This window comes from Carassius auratus, chromosome 47 (assembly GCF_003368295.1).
Source record: "Carassius auratus strain Wakin chromosome 47, ASM336829v1, whole genome shotgun sequence".
Classification (NCBI taxonomy): Eukaryota; Metazoa; Chordata; class Actinopteri; order Cypriniformes; family Cyprinidae; genus Carassius; species Carassius auratus.
Window position 1 is genome coordinate 8,685,821 of NC_039289.1, and position 23,660 is coordinate 8,709,480.

The 23,660-nt window shown below is 36.9% G+C and overlaps 1 protein-coding gene across 1 annotated transcript; it reads left to right on the forward strand.

Annotated features, from left to right (window-relative positions):
• Positions 1–530: 530 nt before the first annotated feature.
• LOC113065012 (transmembrane protein 59-like) lies at positions 531–12,281 on the forward strand. Its single transcript, XM_026236114.1, has 8 exons — positions 531–855; positions 2,350–2,455; positions 3,457–3,551; positions 3,620–3,772; positions 10,856–10,964; positions 11,181–11,295; positions 11,552–11,669; positions 12,011–12,281. Exons 1-8 carry the CDS (start codon positions 691–693, stop codon positions 12,167–12,169), a joined length of 1,020 nt encoding a protein of 339 aa, XP_026091899.1. The 5' UTR covers positions 531–690; the 3' UTR covers positions 12,170–12,281.
• The last annotated feature ends 11,379 nt before the right edge of the window (positions 12,282–23,660 follow it).

Consider the following 23,660-nt stretch of genomic DNA (forward strand, 5'->3'; position numbering starts at 1 on the left):
GAAAAATAGGAATAAAAATGTAAGAATAGGCGATTATGCACAATTTATATATATATATATATATATATATATATATATATATATATATATATATATATATATATATATATATATATATATATACATATATATATATATATATATATATATATATATATATATATATATATATAGGAAATAAGTTCGTACATTATTGTTATGCTATCATTGCAATAGTATATGATCTTATTATTTAACATTAACATATATATATATAACCACAGGTTGATAACCAGTACACATATAAACGCTATTTTAAGGAGTTTATTACTATTCATTTGTAAAAAATAAATAAATAAATACATTTTAGTTTAATTGCTGGCAGAATAAGATTTTTACAGTCATCCCCATTAAAATTTTATTTCATGTGGTATAAATGAGACATTTGAGTTGTTCATATTTACATTAAAGTAGGCCTACGTGTTTTTCGCTGTTTTTTCTAACCTCTCTTTTATACTGCAATGCAATGCACTGGCCGGAGACGCGCAGCGCGTGCGTGATGATGTGAGGAGTGACGCCACGGCGCATCAAAGGCACGAGGCTGACATAGAGCCCGATCCGAAGCGGAGACGGCAGGGACAGGTAGAGAGGCACCGAGCCCCGCAGACGCGCCAGTGCACCGAAACCTGCGAAAAAACTAAACACAAAAGGATGCTCCAGCTCGGCGGCAGGGTGCGCGGCGTTCACGCGCTCGTCTCCCTGATTCTGGTGGCGTTGTCGGCGGCATCAACTGATCTGTTTGACAACCAACTGGGCGATATCAATTACTGCAAAAAGCAATGCCAGATGTCCATCAAAAACAAAAGCCCCGCCAAAGTAAGTGCCACATACCAAATGCTTCTGCAGTAACGTTACAATTTGTAACGGCTTGTGGAAAATTTGTTTATAAGATTTTGCGTTTATTAGAGGTTCATCAGAGTCGTTTTGCAATTATAAATCGCTAAAGGGAACGTACGAGATTTAATCCGACGTTCATTTTCACACAAAACTGTCCTGCGCAAAGATGAGAGCATTATTTGGCAGCACCTCGAGCCAATTCTTAATCGATTCATGGATTTCTGTGTCCCAGTTCCTGGCACAGCACGGGAAACGTTACTTTGTATCCACCAAGAACAGGCCGAGAAGGATGCTCTATGACGCATGAAGTTAACGGTCAATATGTAGATCTGTTTAAATGTGTTTAAACCGCAATGAACGTTCTACTTGCTAAATGCGCAGAACGGAGCGCGCCAATGGAAGCACGCGAGCGCGTCTCTATTGTCTGATGTTGGCCCATGAACGCTTGTAGAACTGGGTTGGTATTTGCTCGATATGCGAGGCGACGTCGTTCAATTACGGTCGTTTAGCTTTCATATAATGTGAAGGAATTGTTTATATATATATATATATATATATATATATATATATATATATATATATATATATATTCAGAAGCTGAGATCCTTATTTTCCTTACGGCCCGCATCACTTTGCACTAGACATGGTTCGTCTGGATGAGAATTGATTTGAACGATTATAATCCTTATCAGTTAGAGCTTTAAACGCCCTTAAATACAAATGAGCTGATATATTATAAACAGAACCGATATAACAAATAAGAAGTTTAAGTAGTCTATTGGAAAAGGTGTTTAAATAGACTTTTAATTACTCTTTGTATTCTTTTTACAGACCCTCAAATGTAACTTTCATTCATTTTTTTTAATAGAATATCACTGATTACACCTAAGCTTATAATGAAAAGAATCATAATTTATTTCAAGTGGAACACCCCGGGGAGCAGTTGGGGTTTGCCTTTCTCAAGGGCACTTCAGTCGTGCTGTTGCCAGCCCAAGACTCGATCCCACAACCTTAGGGTTAGGATTCAAACTGTCTAACCACTAGGCCACAACTTTATATGTTTACATTTATTATATGTAAACATCTAATATATAGATATATATTTTATGTTGCTTCCTGTCAATTCTGAAGGTGATACTAAAGGTCACTGCAGGGTCGGGTGACTTCTGTTAAACTAAAGGTCATGAATCGACCTTACATGGATTGAATCAACTCACTTTGCGCTTCCGTCTTCAAACCTCAGCCAGTCTCCACCCAATTCTGATGTGCCATTCAGGAAATCTTGTGCATGTCAGATATTGCGTAATGATTTTTAGGAACTCATGTTGGATACTCTATAAAACATCCTTTGAGAACACCTCCATGTGACCAGAGCATCCCTATATGAACATCTATTAGAGTGAATCTTGGAGTTACATATATCACTGTACAAAAAGACTGATTCTGAATGGAGCCTTTACCTTGTTCCTATAGGACTCCATCATGAATGCCTGTCACCGCGGCTGTCGGCTCTACTCCATCTGCCAATTTGTGAATGGAAATGCAGGCATGAATACCAGCACAGAAGAGTGCCAGGGAGGTATGGCCTATTTTGACCAGTTTTGGGAAGTAGCTAGCTAACTAAAAAGTATAAATGCTACTAACTTAACTACATCAAACATGTTTACCTAAACCGTGAGGAGTTGGAAAGCCTGATTGATTCTAATGAGTCAGTTTACACCAAGGATGGCTTGAGGGTGAGTCAATCATGGAGTAATTTTCATTCCCAAGAGGACTTGAACGAAGTTCAATGGCACAGTCACATTTGCGAAAGTTTGTGGGCAAAAAAGGTCATCTGTCTATCGTCAACAGTGTAGTAATGTATAAAAAACAGCTTATCCACTATCCAACCAAGCTGCTTTTTGTTGATCAGTGTAGTGAATTGGTGTAACCAACTTGAACATGTTGTGAAATCTCCAGTCAAGTGGAATCATGTGGAAATTTCTGGATATCTTTCGGAAAAATTCGCCAAGCAACAGTAAACGTGAGCCCACCTTATCTTTCACCCCATTGCGAAATTCCCAATCATTATTTTGCAGAAAATTTGCTGAATAACGAAAGTTGTGACTTTACCTAAAGTCCTGTTTTTTTTTTCTCTTAAACGCATGCCGTAATTATGATTCCAGCACTTAGAAGTACAAACTTCCCTGGAGGACAATGAACGCAGCTTAAGAACCACAAAAATATTTCGAATTGGTGTGTTAGTATAAGTTCAAAGCGAGAAAAACGATCTTTTTGTCTGTCAAAATGCATTTGACGACGCAATGGATAAAGTGCCCATAGCCCAAGGACATATACTATAGAGTGTGGAGACAAGCTGATTTTTATCTAGAGATGGTATTGTGTGCTAGTGGCAAACAGAGCTGTCTGTGGGAAGCTGCTAGGCATGAGGGAAGCTGTTTTATTGAAAATCAATCCTGCGCTTTCTGGTGCGGGAGGCTGCTGCTCAGATGTTTGTTGATATTGATGCTGCTTGACCGTGGGGAGGGTTGAATTGAGATGGAGCCGCCCGACAGGTATCGTTTATGTGTGTGTGTGCAGCATGTCAGGAGGCCTACAGTAAATTGCTGGAGCAGGAGGCGTGCAGCACGGGGTGTGCCAGCCAACCTGCTGAGCCGGAGATCAAACGGAGAAAGGTACGACTCTCAGATGCTTCCTTTTAGGGTTATGCAGTTATGTTTTGACATCTCTATCAAATCTGCAGCTCAAGGCCCTGACCAACCGGCCCAAGCCCATCTCTGTTATGGATGCCGTGTCTAGCTGGTGCAATGACATCATCAGCTCTGCCCAGAGCTTCATTTCTTCCACCTGGACCTTCTACCTGCAGGCTGATGATGGGAAGGTTGTCGTGTTTCAGGTTAGTCCGTCATCGGCATCTCTGCTTTCGGAGTAAACCTCAATTGTGGTTCTCAAGTAGTTTTGCTTTAAACAGTAGCAAAGTTGTTTATTTAAAGTTAGTTTTGTTAAATAATTTTTGTTTATTAGAACTACCATGAATTGCACAGAATGGTCCCCCTAGTTATATGCTACAGTATTTATTAATATTTCGAATTAGCTTTTATTTAAATTTTTTCAGTTTTCATGTTATTTCGTTTGTCATTTAACGTAATCATTTTCAGTTTTGTTTTTCAATTTAAATTTATTTTGTCAGATAATCACCAAGACGACATTTCTAATTCTCATGAAATTGTTTTATAAGTTTAATATTTATATTTGATTTAATTTCAGTTTGCAAAAATGTTTAATAGTAATCATTTTAATTAACAATAAAAACATCGGAGTTTACATCTCAAGAGAAAAAAATAAATTATAATTAAAATAATTCTATCTTTTGAGTTTATGAGAAATTATAAGAAATAACATCCCAATTGTAAGATATAAAGTTGCAAACTTAACAGATTTTTTTATTAAATTTGATGATTTTCATTAAAATTAACTCTTCTATTCAACATAATGTTTTCTATTGACATGATTAATAAATACATTTTAATGTATATATATATATATATATATATATATATATATATTAAATATTTATATATAAATATTTCAATATTTAACGATAAACATGTCCTATATTTTAAATTAATTTATTTTTACACATTCAATATTTTATATTTAATTATTAACCTGACGTAGACCAAATTCTTTAAATGTTTTCTAATTGGGTCGCAATCCACCAGTTGAGAATCACTGGTGTAGAAGATTCCACTAGTGACTCTCATATGCTCTTTGTTTTAAGATCTGGTATGTTTTACGAAGGTTGCGGTCACATCACTGCACTATTGGGATCATATGAGCGCAGGGGGCTGGTTCTTCAAAGAAACCTTATTCTCCTTGGAAAATAAGTCCAAATGTATCCATAGCCTAACATGTTTTAGTGAGATTCCTGCTGTTTCTACACCAACTACAATTATTAGACGACTACAAAAATATCTTGTAAATAAAGCTTCACAAAGCTTTACTTAAATATGCCAAAACAAATAGAAATGTAGAAATTCATCATTACAAACTCATCCATGATTTCTCAGTTTAGTCGCTTGGAGCCATGATGAATGCGCATTTAACGGGTTTGACAGGAGAAGAGGCGATAGAAAACCTCCACAGCCGTCCTGCGGCAGGCCTAGTCTGTATTTAGCGGTCACCTGGAAGACGGCCAGCCCAAGTGAAGGACTGACACGGGCCAGAGATTGCACAGACGGTGAAAACCAAAGGTTTAGTGGTAGCATTGTGCTATCTACGCACTAAATCAAGCATATGGAATTAGAACTTTGTTGAAATAGCAAGACTCAATTTCTGGGGGAAGTGGAGCACTAATGATGGGCTTTGTGCCTCAGGCGACTAAACAGAGAAAGTAAAACAGATTGTTTTTCAACAGACCTGCTGTGGTGTGCATTTGGCCCAGATGATGCAGTTTTCACAGTTGCATGAACCACCGCACAACTGTAATATAAATAGCACGGCATAAAAAAAACGAACCGGAATTTCAAAGTTTTCTTCATAAATCACATTTATGTTATAATCTGTTTGATTTCTGTGAGGAACTAAGGAAAATATCTTCGAAGGAAAGTCTGGAGGGAATTCTTGCACTTCAGAAAGAGCTTCCCCAAGTGTGTCCAACAGCACTGCACACGTTTCCCTAAAGTTGCATGTTGAAAAAAAATCCAGTAACTAGCATGAAGTATCGGTAGAAACCAAATGTGAAATTTTTTATGAACCAGCTTGTTCGGCTCTTTGATTCTTGAAGTTTTGCGTTGGAAGTTCTCCTGACGCTTAAGTTCTCTGTAAACTACTTTTTTTTTGGGGGGGGGGGGGGGGGTTATCTGTAATGGTAGACAACATTTGTGGGAATACGTAGACATCCAAATAAAGCCATAAAATTGGCATTTTTATTATTTTTATGCCAAATTTTTCAAGAACAGGCAATATGTTTTTGTGAATAATAGTAGCGCTATTCCATTCTTTTTTTTTTTAAAGCTGAAATGGTAAATCTTGTTTGCAATTTGCAGGTGGACAGTTTATTAAATGATTATTTTGGTTATGTTTGAGTTAAGCTTAATCAACACCTTTTGTGGAAAAATGTTGAGTACCAAAGAGTCACTTACAATGGAAGTTAATGTGCCCAATTTTTAGATGACTCAAAAGCATCTTAGAATTTTAAGCAATTAATCTAAGTCTAGAGCTGTAAAGCGGTTTAAATAATTTTTACAGTAGCTAGTTTATGTTGCAAAATTGGATATAACTTTACACAGATAAGGTTAGTAATCGATTTTTCCACACTAAAATCATGTTAACACACATATTGTTTACATCTTGTGCTTGTACTATTGAAACAGAGTGTTTTTGTAACATTTAAAGATTGGCCCCATTCACTTCACTGTTGCCCAGATATTTGTTTTTTTTTTATATAAAAAAAACCTTGTAAAAATCCCCCAATCCCCCAGATATACGCTATGATCTGTAGCCTAGTTTCACATCAGTACCAGGCAGACATTTGACATTGGTTACGCTGCAGTCTGGGCTTAATGTCTGGCCGTTCTGTGGGGTTTTGATGAGTCCCTCAGAGGTAATCAACAGGAATAAGACTATTTCCTCCAAACTGAAGGTTAAATATGACTTGGTCGCTGTATAGCAACTGATTGGTGCGATGGATTGTTGTTTGGAAGGAGGTCGGCCATCTTGTTTAAATTCTGGACAAGTTCAATGTTGACGGCTGCTACATGCGAAAAGACGAGTTTGGAGAAAGCAAGCAAATTCCTAATAAGGGAAATGGGATTGTTTACTATGAAGTCAACAATCTCGGCCTCGTCTTCTTGGCAGTCTTGTAAGCTGCATTGATCACCTTTGGCGAGTTCTGCGGTAATGCGTGACAGATGCACATCAGACCGCTTTCACTAATGGCAAGATTCCATTGGTCTGTGGCCAGTCAACATTAACTTCCTCAGATGTTCATTTTTCCCCCTTTGATTCTCATCCCTTGCGGACATCTGGATTCAATATTTTTGACAGCATCCCTTTCAATTAACGCAACTGTGAGACTCAAGCTTTTTGCAGAGCTAAATTGCCCATACTACGTTGCATTACATGACTTCGTGTTTTGCCATGTTTGTTTATGTAAAGAATTAGTTCATGCAAAAATGTGAATCTAAACTCTCCCTCATGTTGATAAAAACCCATATACTGTTCTTTCCTCAACGGGACACAAATGAATATATTTTAAAATATGACCTTTCATTTCCATACAATGTAAATGCCATTCAGAAATGATGCAAAAACGCCATAAAAGCGGTCCATATGACTCTTTCGCTATATTTTTAAGTCTAGCAGTAGTATTGTGAGGAACAAACCAAAATTCAGTCAAATAATTGATCCTGTTCACCAAACCAATTTAGGGTGCTTTTCCCAAAAGCAACATTCGCCAACAATATTTCCAAGTCATTGTCAATGTAGTTCCGAAACATAGATCCAACGAACATTCGCAAACATCATCTTTCTTTCATTTCATACATATACTAATTCAATTCAACGTCTTTTAGTTTTTCAAAAGAATAAAAGCAAACGTTTTTGAAGAGCGCATATGCGTGAATGTGTTGTAGCTCCATGATTGAATCAAACATCTGAAATAAAGCAAAACAGTGAATTATAAAAAAAAAGAAAAAATGCGAATTAGACCTCAGATGCCATGTTCGTTAAAGCAATAATCTGACATGTATTTGACCTCAAAAAAGAAATTATGCTGTGGTGAGAAGTGATGCATGTGGAAGCGCAGAGGAGAGAGTAAAACAAAACACCAGTTCACGGTTAATAGTATAAAATGATACAGTTAGCTTAAGATAGGGATTACAGTTTACAATGTTACAATGCCGTGTGGAGCACTTTTACCATTCACTGCCATTATAAAGCTTGGAAGAGCCAGGACATATTTTTTTTATATAACTCAAATTGTATTCATCTGAAAGAATAAAGTCATATACTTCTAGGATTGTTTGAGGATGAGTAAATCATGGGGTAATTTTCATTTTTGGGGTAAACTGTCCCTTTAAACAGCGAGTTATGCTGTTTTACATGAAACACACCTTTGAACTATTTGTTCATTTAGCAGACTTATTTAGTTCTCAAGATCAATGTAGTGCACGTCATATGGAGAACTTTTATGATACTTTTACCCTTTTTTAAGCTTGAAAGCTTCACTCCCTGTAATTGCTGTAATTCACTATAATTGCTTAAAAAGTGCACAGAAAACAGACTTCAGATTTTCTCACCGCAGAAAAACGACACATGGGTTTAGAACATGATGAAGGTGAGTAAACGATGACAGGATTTTCATTTTATCTAAACTATTCCTTAGAATTTAAGATTGGACATACCAGTCAGTTATACATATGTAAAAAGTACAATCCCAATGGACTCCTTATGTGTCCAGTTACAGACTATTAGAATAGGACACACAGTTCCCTGCATTCTTGTCTACCATGACTTGACATGAAAAACCATGTGTGTTTGCGTCTGTGGTCATTTCAAAGATTCATATGAGCCTCCCTAGAGAGGTTATCTCCGAGGTCTGCTCTGCTGAACCTGATTTAGAAGAATTCAGTGGAAGAGAGTAAAAATCTCTATTTAATAAGATCTCAAGGGGGAACTAAAGGAGACCTAGTCTGAAAAAACAAGTACTAATTTACACATACAGGGCAAGATGAAGGGGCAGAACAGGACACATCTAGTCATAGACTGAGACAGATTTCAAATCCCATCTTTTGGATCCTGCTTATAAGTGGCAGCTTAAAAGTTCTTATTCAAGTCTAGTAGTCCCCTTGCTCTCATCAGAGTTGGCTAGTGCTCAGCTTGACCAGCGTGGCTTTGTGCCGCCAGGCAATCATGTAATTGAGTTGTTAACATGGTTTTTCTGCATGGTTTCTCAAGCTGGAAGCAGCTGACTGTAGCTTTTTGGAATCTTGATGGCGTCGATCAAACTGAAATGTTGACTAATACTTATGTCCTGTCCTTACCAGGTGTAACTTGACCACAGTTGAGTGGGTAGAAGTATGTCTGTGAGAGCACAAATGCTGTGTAAGGTGGCAAAATCACAGTCACTTTGAACATCTTCAGTGTTTATTAAACAGGCATGATATGTCAAGCAGGATTTGGACCAATTACATTTTACTGTGGACGGGGCTACCAAGTGCAATGCAGACAAAAGTAAACAAAATAATATGCATTCCTGTGTGATACTTGTCAAGGTTATTGAGAACAGTTTTAGGTTATAAAATTACTATAAAAAACTGCTGATCTACTGGGATTTTCACACACAACCATCACTAGGGTTTACAGAGAATGGTCCAAAAAAATGTCCAGTGAGCAGCAGTTATGTGTATGAAAATGCCTTGTTGATGTCATTCATCAAAACGGAGGCTACATTTCACACAGGCTCACCAAAATTGGACAATAGAAGATTGGAAAAACGTCTCGATTTCTGCTGTGACATTCAGATGGTAGGGTCAGAATTTGGCATAAAGAACATGAAAGCGTGGATCCATCCTACCTTGTCTCAGAGGTTCAGGCTGATATTTTTTTGGCACACTTAGTCCCTTAATACCAATTAATGCCACAGCCTACCTGAGTATTGTTGCTGACCATGTTCATCCCTTTATGACTACAGTGAACCCATCTTCTGATGGCTACTTCCAGCAGGATAATGCACCATGTCACAAAGCTCAAATCATCTGGTTTCTTGAACATGACAATGAGTTTACTTTACTCAAATGGCCTCCACAATCACCAGATCTCAATCCAATAGAGCAGCTTTGAGAAGATGAGGAACAAAGATTTGCATCACGTATGTGTAGCCGACAAATCTGCAGCAACTGCGTAATGCTGTCATGTCAATATGGACCAAAATCTCTGAGGAATTTTTCCAACACCTTGTTGAATCCTTGCCATGAAGCATTAAGGCAGTTCTGAAGGCAAAAGGAGGTCTAACCTGCTACTAGCATGGTGTACCTAATAAAGTGGCCAGTGAGTGTAGATTACTCCAGTCTTCACTGTCACATGATCCTTCATAAAACATTCTTATATGCTGATTTAATAACCTTTTTGTAACATTTCTCATTATTTAAAGGGTTGCCAACTCACGCTTTCAGCATCAATCTCTCGCTGAAGTCCAAGCATGAGTGTCACGCCAGATGCGTGAGAGTTGGCAACCCTGTTATTTATCAATGCTAAACTTGTGCTACTTAATATTTTTGTGGAAAAAGTAGTAGTTTTTTTCAGGAGTTTTGGTGAAAACAAAGTTCAAGTACACAACATTTATTTGAAATATAACTATCTAACATTATAAATCTTTTCTGTCCCTTTTGATCCATTTAATGCATCCTTGTTAAAAGTATTAATCTCTTTCAGAAAAATAGAAACAGTAGTGTATATCTCAGATTTTTTAACATTTAGGTTTTCTTTTTCATGACTCCAGCTATTTCAGATAGACTAAACAGAAATGTCACCGTTACCATAAACATACTTTATATGAAACCATATCAGTGATGACCCAGTTTCATAAAATATCGCAACTGACATCAAATCAGCTAATATACTTTTATCAGCGATTTCTCTTGGGAATCTATTTCTGCTCATTCTAGCTGTACATGATACAGGCGCAAATGGGAGCTAGATTAGCAGCTAGTTTTTTTTATTTATTGCATTTTTGAAACATACGCTCCACGTCATATTTACCTGTGTTATTCATCATCTGCATGTTTGTAAGAATCCAAGCATTTTTATGTCACTCTGCAAATTGTATTTGTTTTTCCGCTTTGTGCATGATTGCGTTGAAATCCTCACCACAACAAAATGGTCACAAACCCAACCGTTTCATTCAGAAGCCTTTCTGCAGAGTAAATCCCATAATGCTGTTTCCTGCCCTTGACATTGTGTTTGTTGATTCTCCCAGAGTCAGCCAGAGATTGAGTACTCCTTGCCTGAGTTACAAGCCCCGCGCTCCAACGTGGTCGACAAACCCTGGCCCCAAGTCAACTCCCACACACAGCGGCCACATACTGGTAAGAATGACCGCTTTCACCCCAGATGGCTGCTGACAGCTTTCGTTTTTTTTTTTTTTTTTTCATCTGAAAGCTCATTTAAGTGGAGCCAAGCACCAGAGCTTGAGCTTTGACTTTCATTTGCGACTCATTGAGCGCCGCTGTAGTTTTTCCGAAGCTGGAGGGTCATAAAATCAATGTCCACTTGCTGAAAATGCTGCCTCTGCATCCTTTCAGGTGGGAGGTCACATGGGGAGAGGAATGCGGCAAAACCTGGGGTGAAAGGAAAGCATATCAGCCAGCATGCTGAGGACCCAGCTGCTGAGCACGACTTCCTGGGCTGCATGTCAAGGTGAAAGGGACTTTTTTCCAGTCAGGACATGTTTAAATGTTTAAACAGCTTGATGGTCCATTGATCATGTACTAAAAACATTTAGGTTGTATTTAGGTAACAGCGTGGCTATGCCAGTAAAATTTTTAATGCAAACAAACAATTATCCATCACAAAAATTAAAACTATATACTATATACGTAATACACTTAAATGAAAGTGTTGTAATTTCTTAACATACATCAATATGTAAATTCTTCCTGTATATTTCCCCTAGGCGCTCAGGACTACCGCGCTGGATTTTAGCAGCATGTCTCTTCCTGTCTATCATGGTGATGCTGTGGCTGAGCTGTGCCAGTCTGGTCACGGCACCGGAGCAGCATGTCAAGAATCAGGTACACGCTCATTCATCAAAGTAATATAAGCCAGACAGAGAGAGCATTCCTTTAAATGGATTATTTGGAGCAGAGGAGAAGCGGTCCTGTGTGTGTGTGTGTGTGTGTGTGTGTGTGTGTGTGTATATATATATATATATATATATATATATATATATATATATATATATATATATATATATATATATATATATATATATATGAACTTTTTTTCAAAAGTATGGCTACTTCAAATTGATTTTGAGAACTAAATAATGAGAAGCTTATTCAAAATACTGTTTTGAATACGTAATTTGGAACAGGAACAAGTTAAATGTTGACGAACAATTTTGTATCTACAGCTTAGCATCAATGGAGATAAAGAGTACATGGATGACGGCCAGAAGGTCAACCCCTACCACTTGACGCCAGTGATTGCAATGACAATCGGCCAATCGGAGGAGAGCAAGAAGGCGGGGCCACTTCCGGTCAAAGTCGACCTCAGCAAAACATCACTGTAAAAGCACCGAAGCAGTCAATACTTTGACGACTAGGGTTAAACTCATCTCCAGAGCTATTTCTCGCAACTTAAGGGGAAGTAACTTTGTTTTTCTAAATAAATAAAAAACATGCATGATGACATTTATTATATCAGTTCTGACGTACATAAAGTCTGAATACTAGTCTCCTGACTGAATTTGCAAAACCTCATGGAACTGTAGTGTAGGTGCTTGTTCACATAATGTACAAACTCATTTTTGACTATAATGAATACATAGACTAGTACATGAACTACTTCGCAACAAGTTTCTTATCGCTGTTGTGATACGTTCTTACTGAATTCTTAAAGAGCAGGGTTATTAAGCTTCAGCGTTTAGATACTGAAAATGAACGTTGAACGATGAATACTTTCAAAGCGCCCCCTTTGTTATTAATTAGTGTAGCATTTGAACTGGATAAGCTTTGAAGGTAATCTGTCAGACAGAGTCACACTGGTAGATTCTCACTTTGATGTGAAACAAGCAACGTAAAAAAACAAACGCAGTCGATTAGCAAATGATCTGGTTTGTAACGACATTTACAAAACACGAATGCATCCTTTGAACTGATATGTAATCAAACTGACAAGGACTCAATTAGTTTACAGATTGTGAGTGCCGGTAGTTTGAGGAGTTCAATTAAGATTTTGTTCAGTTGTATAGTTAAATTATAGGCTTTAGGATGTTTTGTATGCAAGCAGGTATTGAGTGATTTTCAAATGCGTAATTATGTATCCATAATAAGCCTGACTAATCTACTCACATTCATGTCAAGGAAGTATGACGAGTATTTATTTATTTATTTGTGTATTTATTCGAAGCTTAAAGAATATGATGCCTGTAGACTTTCATCTCTCATTTAGATAATTTAGATGATACATTATTGCAAATTTATTCCCAACATAAACCGCTACAGAGAGGAAAAACCCTTGCTGTTCAGACTGAATGTGAATTGTTGAATTATTCCAATGCCTTTCCCCTTATATTCTCCATCTCTTCCTGAAAAAGCGATGGGGTGGAGCTGGGGTGGGTCTTGAATGCCCAGCGCCAGGCTTTAACAAATATATTTTGTAACTAAACTGTAGAATTGACAGGCTTTCATGGCACTATTTGTCTTGTGCTTCTATTTTTCCACTTTTAAGCCCAGTCACAGTGCATGCTATTATGCTTCGAGACACTGAATATATCATCCTCTCTATTTAGGAAACAAACTGCTGTACGCTTGTGTTCTTTGTGTCTTTGCTTAATGTTCAGTAGGCACTGTTATTATGACCATAGACGACCAAGAAGTCAAGAGGTGGAATACCTTAATAAGCCATTTAAATATCTACTGGTTCATCATTACTGTATGATATACAAGTCAGTAATCCATTTTGTTTCTCTTTTGAACGGTTTACCATAAAAAAAACTCCATAATATCAGACAAATAAAGTGTTTTCATGTTGTAATTAAGATGCTGTGGGTCCAGTTTCTGTAAAAAACTGTCAAAAAGCTAAGTGTTTAATGGTAATAAGTAGTAAAGTAAAATATTATGCACATATGACTATAACCTTAATTATTATTGTTTTTGTTATTTCTATTGTGAAAGTAAAGAACTATACTCGTACTACAGGCCAGATGATTCTCAATTTTATACATTGGTAGTAATGGGAGTCACCGTCTGAAAAAGGTTGAAGACCCCTGGATTACATTAGATGTTAATTATGACAATTTCAGTCACTGTATATTACAAGAAATAAGCGTTAGAAATGGACTTTCCTTGTCCGCTGCAACCAAATAATGTCAATAAAGTGATCTGCTCACTTTTACAGTGAAATTCCACTGTAATTGTAATAATTCAGCAACCACACGGGGCGCTAGAAAACTATGTTTACTGCAAAACCAAATGAACGGCTGTGGATTAGAAGTGTACATTCACACTATGGCCACTAGATAGCGCACACTCTCAGTTTACTGTAGACGCCGAGGGTTATTTTATAACATGCACACAGATGTAATTTAAATGAATCACTGGTTATATATATACCCTCAATTTACCACCGGCATTACATACAGGGTGTCAAAACCCCATTTCTGATACATTAAAACTCTTGACTTTTACAGCTTCTCTTACCATTTTCAGGTATTTTCCAAAAATAAACCACCTGTGCTGTGAAGCAGGTGCGAACCTGTGAAGGTCAGCGGCACGTTTTAGGTGAGATGTCCAGCAGACTGATCTTCAAAAATAGCTTGCTTCAGATTTAACACCCTGTCACACACACTCTCTTTCTCACACACACACACTCTCTCTCTCTCTCTCTCTCTCACACACACACACACACACACACACACACACTATGTGCCCATCAGCTGTGATAGAACATTTCCCACCTGGCTCAATGGATCTACCTAATACAGTCATGACCAAAACAACATTTTGGCAGTGACATAAATGTTGTGTTTTGCAAAGTTTGCTGCTTAAGCTGCTGTGGTGTTCATTCACATTGTTTCTAGATTAGTGTGTAGTGATCAGATGCATTTTAAATAATTGCTAAAAGCTTCATTGGCCAAAACTTTTTTTACTTTTCACAAAAAAATGAATTCAACTTTTATTTTTGATCCCGACACAAAATGACCAGCTAACATTAATAGACTAATTATATCAGCAGCACATGTGAAAGTGTGAATGAGTACTAGTCAGGTGAAATCACTATCATACTAATTAGATTGTAAGAGCAGACTGATTGCTGTAAAAGGAAGGAAGAAGCATTTTCAAATTGTGTTATTGTTAGCAATGGTGACCTCCAAAGAAACGTGCAGCCATCATCGCGTTGCATCAAAACGGCATCATGTGTGAGGAAATTGCTACAAAGAATATTCCACCTGAAAGAACCATTTACTGGATCATCAAGAACTTCAAGATGAGAAGTTCGACTGCAGGGAGGTAATCTACAGGACGTCCCAGACAGTCTCCTCCTGAGGAGAGCTAGAGAATCGTGTCAGCAGCAGTGCAGAGCTTGCTCAGGAATGGGAGCAGGTTGATGTGAGCGCATCTGCAAACACGGTGAGGAGACTTTAGACAACGGCCTGGTGTCAAGAAGAGCAGAAAAGAACTCGCTTCTCTACAAGATGTCAAAGACAGACTGAAACTTATGCAGAAAGTAAAAGGATCGGACCGCAGAAGACTGGTGCAAAGTTATTTTCTCTGAAGTTCCCTTAAGACTGTTTGGGAAAATCTAGAAAATGGATTTTGTTCTGAGAAGAAAAGGTGAATTCTACCATGAGTCCTGTGTTGTGGCAACAGTGAAGCATCCTGAGACCGTCCTGAGATGTGTGGGGTTGCTTTTCAACCAAGAGGGTGGGTGTTCTCATAATTCTGCTCACAAACATTGCCTTGAATAAAGAACGGTATCAAAACGTCCTGCAAGCGCGACATCTTAAAACGATCCATGAGCAGTTTGGTGATCCGTGCATTTTCCAGCATTGAGCACCATGTCACAAGCAAGAGTGATAAAAAAAAAAAAAGATCTTAAAGATCTTTACATTGAAATTTTGGATCCGTGGAAAATTTCCCCCAGCTGAAACGCCGTTTGTTCTAAACTTGTAGACTTAAATTTTTTGGCTGTGCAGAAATTAAGATATTTTGCATGCCTGAGCTGCTTTACAAATGAATGCACACTTGACAAATTATAATTTTGAGATGAACTATTCCATTAACGCACATTTTATTATTTGTATGACTCTCTTAGTGCCACGGTCTTGCTCTTTTACTCATTATCTGGTCTAGTCACCTCAGTTTACTATTAACCTGAAAGGTAGCAGATGAGCATATCAGATAGAGACCATTGTGCTGCTGTGCAAACATTAACATAGTCGACAGGACTGCAATGCCCCACAATAGGCTTGCTGGGGGACTACAGAAACCCAACTAAAGATAGATCTGTTTGCGTATGACTCACGCGGTCAGTTCCCGAAGCATCTGACTCAATGCTAACACACAAAGCTAATAACAATGCTATATGAACCCTATTCTGCTGTGTTATATTGCACTTGATGAAGACCTACATTGGTTTCTGAATAACAGCGGCTGACCACACCTGATGAGAATAAATCCAGATGAGGATTTTTACAGTGGGAGGGATTACGGGGGTTTGTAATCCGAGCGTGGTCGCATTAAAGCAAAATGAAAATACTGGTCTTATTTACTCACCCTCATGTCCTTCCCTCACGTTATTTTGTCTATGACACACAATTGGAGAATTTTCTGTAGAAGCACAGTTGTTTGTTCATATTGAAATCATTTTATGACTATCATTCCGTGTGACTGATTCTTATCACTAACCAGAAATTGACCCCGGTGTAACGTCCTTACCCATAATACAACAAAATAAGTATGGTGTGACTAACACGTCAATCATGTTGTGTCACAGTTCAAAGATGTGCCTGCACTTCAAATGTGCTGCCACAGAGGACGCAGTGGAGCTTCATAGCCGCTGGTGGAGAATATCTTTGGGCTTGAGCTCCTCTTCAGCCATATACGACTTCCTTATCAGTCCCAGCCTGCTGGTAAAGTCAGCCTGCAGTGCATTGAAGAGCCAAACTCGCCGTCACACAGGGCCCTGTAGAAATGAACAGAATAATGAAAGAGAGTGAGAGAGAAAAACAGTGGGAGAAACTAAATGGCATGAATTTGATATCGCCTATTTTCCATAATCATCTCATGTATGCATAAGTAGGTGCTTTCTGAAGATTTTACGAATGTGGTCATTTATGGACCACCAAATATGCATAAGGTATGACACTAAAATTTATATTTTTTAATGTATTTGTTTGATCTTGCTATTTTGGTTATGTACTGTTTATGGGTAGAAGAGCAATAAGTTTCGATCAAAATGAGGGAAAAACTAAATATGAACATAACATGCGAGAATTGTAAGCCATCATTTCACACTATATCATGTATCTGTCGGTCAACCCAGACAGCAAAAATAATAGTATTTTTGCTGTCTGGATGGACATCCAATTTGTGTAATCACTCACATTTCAATGAATTAAAACATGATATTGACATCTTCCCTGTAATAACATTGTTTCACTTTAGCAAGAAGAAATTAGAGCATTTTTAGAATATTAAATTATATATATATATATAAAATTTAATATTCTGAAGTCATATATATATGACTTTTAATGAAATATTAAACATATTACGTCTTCACGGATCTGGATGTTTTACAATAAAAACAAACTACTCATCAAAAATATTATCCTTCGGATTTTTCGTAAATATGCATAATATACATAATTAATGAGTAGCATTAACACTGACGTCACAAAGGAGTTGCATGAATAATAATTGACGCCTGTCAATCAAACTAACAAAGTGTATCAAATCTCTGTGGACCTCAGGAGGAAATGGAACCGTTATATTTACATTCAAACCCCTGACACCCGTGCGGTAAAGACAAATACACGTCTGAAAGCCCTGACATTAACATAAACTTTAAGATGTAATTCGAAGAACGCGAAGAATGTTTTAATTTCCGCAACAAAACTAATGCGCGCGCGCAACGCCTGTGTCTCGCATTCTCAAACGTGCGTTCATGTTAGAAAATATTTAAACATAAATGAATATGTCTCGTAGAGATGGAGTGAGGAGATGGACAGCTTATCATACATCTTACACCCAGAGTTCAGCTCTGAGATACCCAACACGCCGCTCACCAAACTCGGCGCGCGGGCACGAGAGGACGGTCTCAAGCTCCCCTCTCTGTGAATTGATTCTACTATGAGCCTACCCGAATCGGAGCGACGAAACACCGAGGTATACGTATACAAATATAAACTTTTAATCGTTCAAACATTACCCTTACACTCACCCTTATCGATTAGATATGCATTTAATAATGTGTGTGATGTTTATTTTCTTTCACAAAACAAATCATAATGCCGATTTTCCCTCCGCATGTCTTTCTCCACATAGTCGGCCCCCCTCCGTCGGAAATAGAACAGTCCACAATTTATTCCAGGGAAAGACTGACAGTTTTTTGGGTCATGAAGCAGCTGTTCAAGTCAGCAGTCGTTCCCCCCTCCGCTAGAATAAGAAATTAGTCCATTTTAAAGTAAATAACTAAACCCCGAAGCTGATAAGGGAGTGTTATAAAATACTGTGCCGTTCTGATTTTACGGAGAGAATGGACTTAAGATGAAGACACAATAAATTAATATTCCCGTCCCGTCATATAATGGAAATGTGAGATCTAAATATTTCGGATCATAAACGGAGGGGAACAATAGATGCTAAGGCCTAAACAATGAAATAGAGATTTACACTATCATCAGCTCAATAAAACAAACCTTCTGACAGAGATTTTAAATATGGGTAGCCTATGAATTCCTATAATTTACTGAATTGTTGACCTTTTGTAAGCTGTTATGTTCTTTTGTGTGTAATAGCATTTGAGGCGCCATATATTTGCGAATTGCGTCATCTTTAACCCAGATGACTTTCATTTAACCTGGGCTGTTTTCTCAGAGTAGGCAGTCCTGGCTCAAGAAATAAGGAGAAATCAAATGATAAAATAAGTGACGGTACAAAAATCAAACAAAAACTCAATATGAGATAGAATACTATTGTTTTATGAAGTAATAATGTCCAACAGCGACACTAATGGATGAAGGTAGCATCTCTCCTTGTCCTCATAGAGCTTGTACATGCAGATACAGTAAGATACAGGTATTGAAAAATCATGTTTGAGGACAACATTTCCATAATTTGCCGAACATACTGTCAATGCACACACACACACACACTCACACACGAAATGAAATTAAAATGATGTTAATATAAACAGAAACAAAATAAAGAAAAAAAATATGATCCACTAAAAACTTTTTGTGAGTCAATATTAATAAAAAATCATTAATATAATCATATCATAAATAAAATACAAGTACAAATAATACATTTAAATGAATTAAATGTTTATCTATATACTTATCCATCTATCTATCTATCTATCTATCTATCTATCTATCTATCTATATATATATATATATATATATATATATATATATATATATATATATATATAAATACATTTGTCTATATACTTGTCTGTATATATCTACATCCTATGCTAATGCCTTTTACATTTTACAACCATATGAACATTAAGACACAAATTTATATTGGATAAAAAAAAAAAGTATTTCACTAGACTTTTGTGACAATGTTATTATAAATTCATTATTTTATTTAATATAACATAATTGCGAAATTGATGCAGCTTTTACAATAAGTTTAGATTATACTATGTTCCACTGCTTTAAAAAATATACTATATACTATATACGCTCTCTCTCTCTCTCTCTCTCTCTTTCTCATAAAACCATACACGATGAATAACTTCAAAACCTGGTACTGGGGTTTACAACCTTAAGAGGTTATAAACATCATATAAATAAAATGTACATGCACAAAAATGAAATGTATTTATATAATATATAATAATAAAGACAGAGAGAGAGGACTTTACTGTCTTATTTAAAAAAAAAAAAAAAAACACCAGACACCACAGTATTTTACACATATTTTACAAACATGAATCAGACCAGCACATTATTAGAGTCATGTTACATGAACAAACAAAACCTGGCACAAGTGTGAACTTTCACGCAAGTCATTCGGTTGCACTTGTTGCTTAGTGTCTTCGGTTAACTCTTGCAGCATCTCTTACAAATCAAAGTCAATCTGGATAATTCTGCCGATAATTCTGCATCATATTTTTATTAAATATTTATTTATTTGTGAAAATACTTTGTCATCTAAAGTACAAGTATGTTTATTTTATACATTTATTTTTAATCCATCGTCAAGTGATTTCAGATTTCTTAGATATTAATTAAAATGAAAATAAAATAAAAATTCCAAGATATGCTGCTTTCCAAAATATCGGCATCGGTTGTCAAAAAAAAAACAATATCGGTCAACCACTAATTTCAATTAGCTATATGTCACATATTTACAAGACACCATCAGATATCTCGCGGTACAATTCAGGGCATAAATAAAACTGCATCTCAGATTTCGCTGAAGATACTAGAAGTGTTTGATGTCAGATTTAGCTGGTGACTTTTACCCCAAGTCCCGCTCCAATTCTATCTGTCCAGCATCACCAGTCAGCAAGCACCATACGTTCCTGCTCCAGCCTGTAATGAAGATCATATGTTTAGCTGGTGCTGAAACCCTACACAAGACGTCCACATAAAATAAAACCTGCTGCCAGCACTGGGGGCTGCAGGATCTGTCCCACTTCAGGAATATGAAACCATATCTCTATATGCCTACATCACAGGCCATAAAAAGTAAAGAGGGCCCCTGTCCCCATGAAAAACCCCGATCCAACCAGGCTTGGATGAGTTACCTTTTGCTTTATCAAGAGCTGAGGTTTGGACAGGAGGTCCTATGACATATTGACATATTTGCATATTTTTGAATAGCTGTCAATGTACAAAGATGCTTTTGAAGAGTCTTATGGGAGTTGGACTAAACTGGTTGCACTGTGTGTATTTGATTCACTAAACAGAACCAGTATATAAGAGTCATTCGTAAAGGAATCATACTACACTAGTCTCGCTGTCTGTTTTGCATTGTTGACTAAGTAGCAATAATTCAGGGTTGTGGAGTAAAACGTAATGACTTATTGCTCTCACAGGGTATAACAACTACCCGACAAAACCACCCAAGTATTTTTTAATCTGTGATGTTCCCAGTCAAAAATGACATTTCTTGTTATGCTACCTTACCAAATATTGGATTCAAACCTTTTATCAACTTGTTTTCTTTTAATTATCACAAGTTTTGCATTTCTTTTTGGAACTGATTGATCGTATGGTCAATCATATGAGCTCAGTTTTGGATTGAATATTGCCAAAATTTTCAACAAACAATGAAGTGCTATAAGCCCAGAACTATGAGGCCTTAACTGTTTCTAACAGTTAAGTTAGGTAAGAGATTTTCGGCACAGCACAACAACATATGATGATTGTTCAGCTGATGAAATGTCTTTCCAAGGAAAGTTTCAAAAGACAAAAACTCTATTAAACTGTTTTGAAAGTTGAATTGTGATAATTGACCTTTATACAGTGCGTGTCATTGTAAAGGCTGTAGGTCTATCCCTCACAACCTCATTTTCATCAGCATAAAATTGTAAATTGCATTTATTTCCAGACACGCACTGCGTGATTTTAGCCACGATGTTCACTCGCCAACAGTTTTGTGGAACTCACAGATAAGTGCCCAAAATCTGAGGCAAATCAGTGCCGATTCGCGCAAGTGAAAATCGCATAGTGTGTGTTATCAAGGACGCAATCTGAGAGAAGTGTCAACGCTTTGCCGATGACCATGGGATATTTGGCATGCTAAATATCTGGAGCTGTCAGTGATTCAGTGTACATTGAAATGGGGGGCTTCTGTTTTTTGGCAGATATAAATCCATTGCTCTCGCATGATATTATTTCCTGTATCATGCAATTCTTGTGTGTATTTGGTTTTGTCGGTGATTCTTCCTACTGAAAAGTTGATGCAGTGCAGTGTGAGAAGAGCACCAATCCAATAATGACTTTGAAAATCAGGTTTACAGTGTGAAACCAGCATAACCTGACTATTGTACCTTGCAGCGCTGTTGTAGTACAAGTAGAGCACAAAAGTCTGTTAAAGTAATTTAGTACAGCATTGTGTACAGCTGCTAATTGAAATGTGCTGGATGCTTTTGTCAATTTCAATGACAGGAATGCAATCAGTGACAGATACAACATAATATGTCTTCATTTTGGTTGAAGTTAAGTATTGTATGATTAACACATTAGCCAAATATTTAGAGGTTTTTAAATGTGGCAACAGTTGTATGTTTGCGGAAGTAAAATAATTTAAACATGTTTAGCCAGCAAGGCTAGTTTAGTCAGAATTAACTTTACAAAAATCCCTATAAGGAAATAAGTTGAGTATATTTGTAGGCTTTGTTCTGGAACAAGCACACACTTTGTAAATGTCCACATGAACCTTAACGTAGGTGTAATTTTCTTAGTTGAACCAAGTAAAAAGAGTTCAAGCCGAGGTGTAAGACTCAATAAAGAGCATCTAATCCAGTCAGCCTCAACACAGTCCTTGTGGCTCATGTAACATCCATTTACATTTATTTATTTGGCAGATGCTTTTATCCAGTGCAACTTAGGCCGTGCCCTCACTACATGACTGTCAGGATAGGACAATTGTTGTACTGCACGCATTACACAATCTTTCCTGTTTTCCATCATGTTTTTTTTTCGCAGCAGACCACGTACTAGACAAAAGAGCACAGACAAGGTGAACAAATTAAAAAATTGCTGGTCAAGACATATCTTCAGCATGAAAACTCAAATAAATGGGCACCAAAACTTTAAACAACTATTAATGTCAATCAGTTCATTTCAATCTGATAGATTCTTACTTTAAAAAAAAAAAAAAAAAAAAAAAAAAAAAAAAATATATATATATATATATTTACAACCAATTCCAAAAAAGTCAGGACACTGTGTAAACTTTAAATAACAACAGAATGCAACCCACTATAGAACATAAATATATAAAATATTCAAATTAGGGCTGGGATAAACTAATATTTTTTAAACAATTAATCTAGCGATTATTTTTTCGATGCATCGATTAATCTAACGATTAATTTTTTCAGACCGATTCAATTTTGATTATCTCCCCATTAATTGACTACTATTTATACATGTTGATTTACATATCTGAATGAAAAAAACATGAATTCCTTAACATTGCAATATATATTTATTGCTCTTAAAATGACAAAATAAAAGAATGATTAAGAATGCATTACTTTGCACTTGTATAGAGATAGCATTCAATAAAACCTTGAAGCCTTGAAAACACATAGTTTACTGAAACAAGCTTACTGAACACATAGGGCCTAGCTTACGGAAAAAAAGTTCTTCTTTCAGATGAAAATAACAACAACTTGATGTCTAGCATTCAATAAAAAAGGTCACCCAAAATACTTGTTTAGAGCAATTGAAAGAATACAGTAACCAATGTAAACTTGAGGGCTTTAAGCTAATACAGAGAGTGCTTTTTCATAAAAAAAATAAAAAATAAAATATTAACAGTGTCATGGGGAAAAAAAAATCTCAGAATGCTCCACGTGAAACTTTGGCGTTCCGCCCTTTTTCTATCGTGTCTAATGATTTTGGTTAATATGCACGAGGGAGAGAGAAAGAGAGAGAGAGAGAGCGCTCGTGTAGTTTGAAGACTGTGAGTGCGCGAGCGTGTGTAAAACTTTGGTGTTTCGCCCTTTTTCTACCGTGTTTAATGATTTTGATTAATATGCACAAGGGAGAGAGAGAGCAAGAAGCGCTCGTGTTGTTTGAAGACTGTGAGTGCGCTCGGGGCTCTCTCTCGTACGCGCCCTGTCAGGCGCATCTATTCTAC

Excerpts from the sequence above, each read along its gene's own strand:
- LOC113065012 (XM_026236114.1), top strand. The coding sequence starts at position 691 with ATGCTCCAGCTCGGCGGCAGGGTGCGCGGCGTTCACGCGCTCGTCTCC. Across the intron at positions 3,552-3,619 it reads CGGAGATCAAACGGAGAAAG|CTCAAGGCCCTGACCAACCG; the intron begins GTACGACTCTCA and ends TCAAATCTGCAG. Across the intron at positions 11,670-12,010 it reads AGCAGCATGTCAAGAATCAG|CTTAGCATCAATGGAGATAA; the intron begins GTACACGCTCAT and ends TTGTATCTACAG.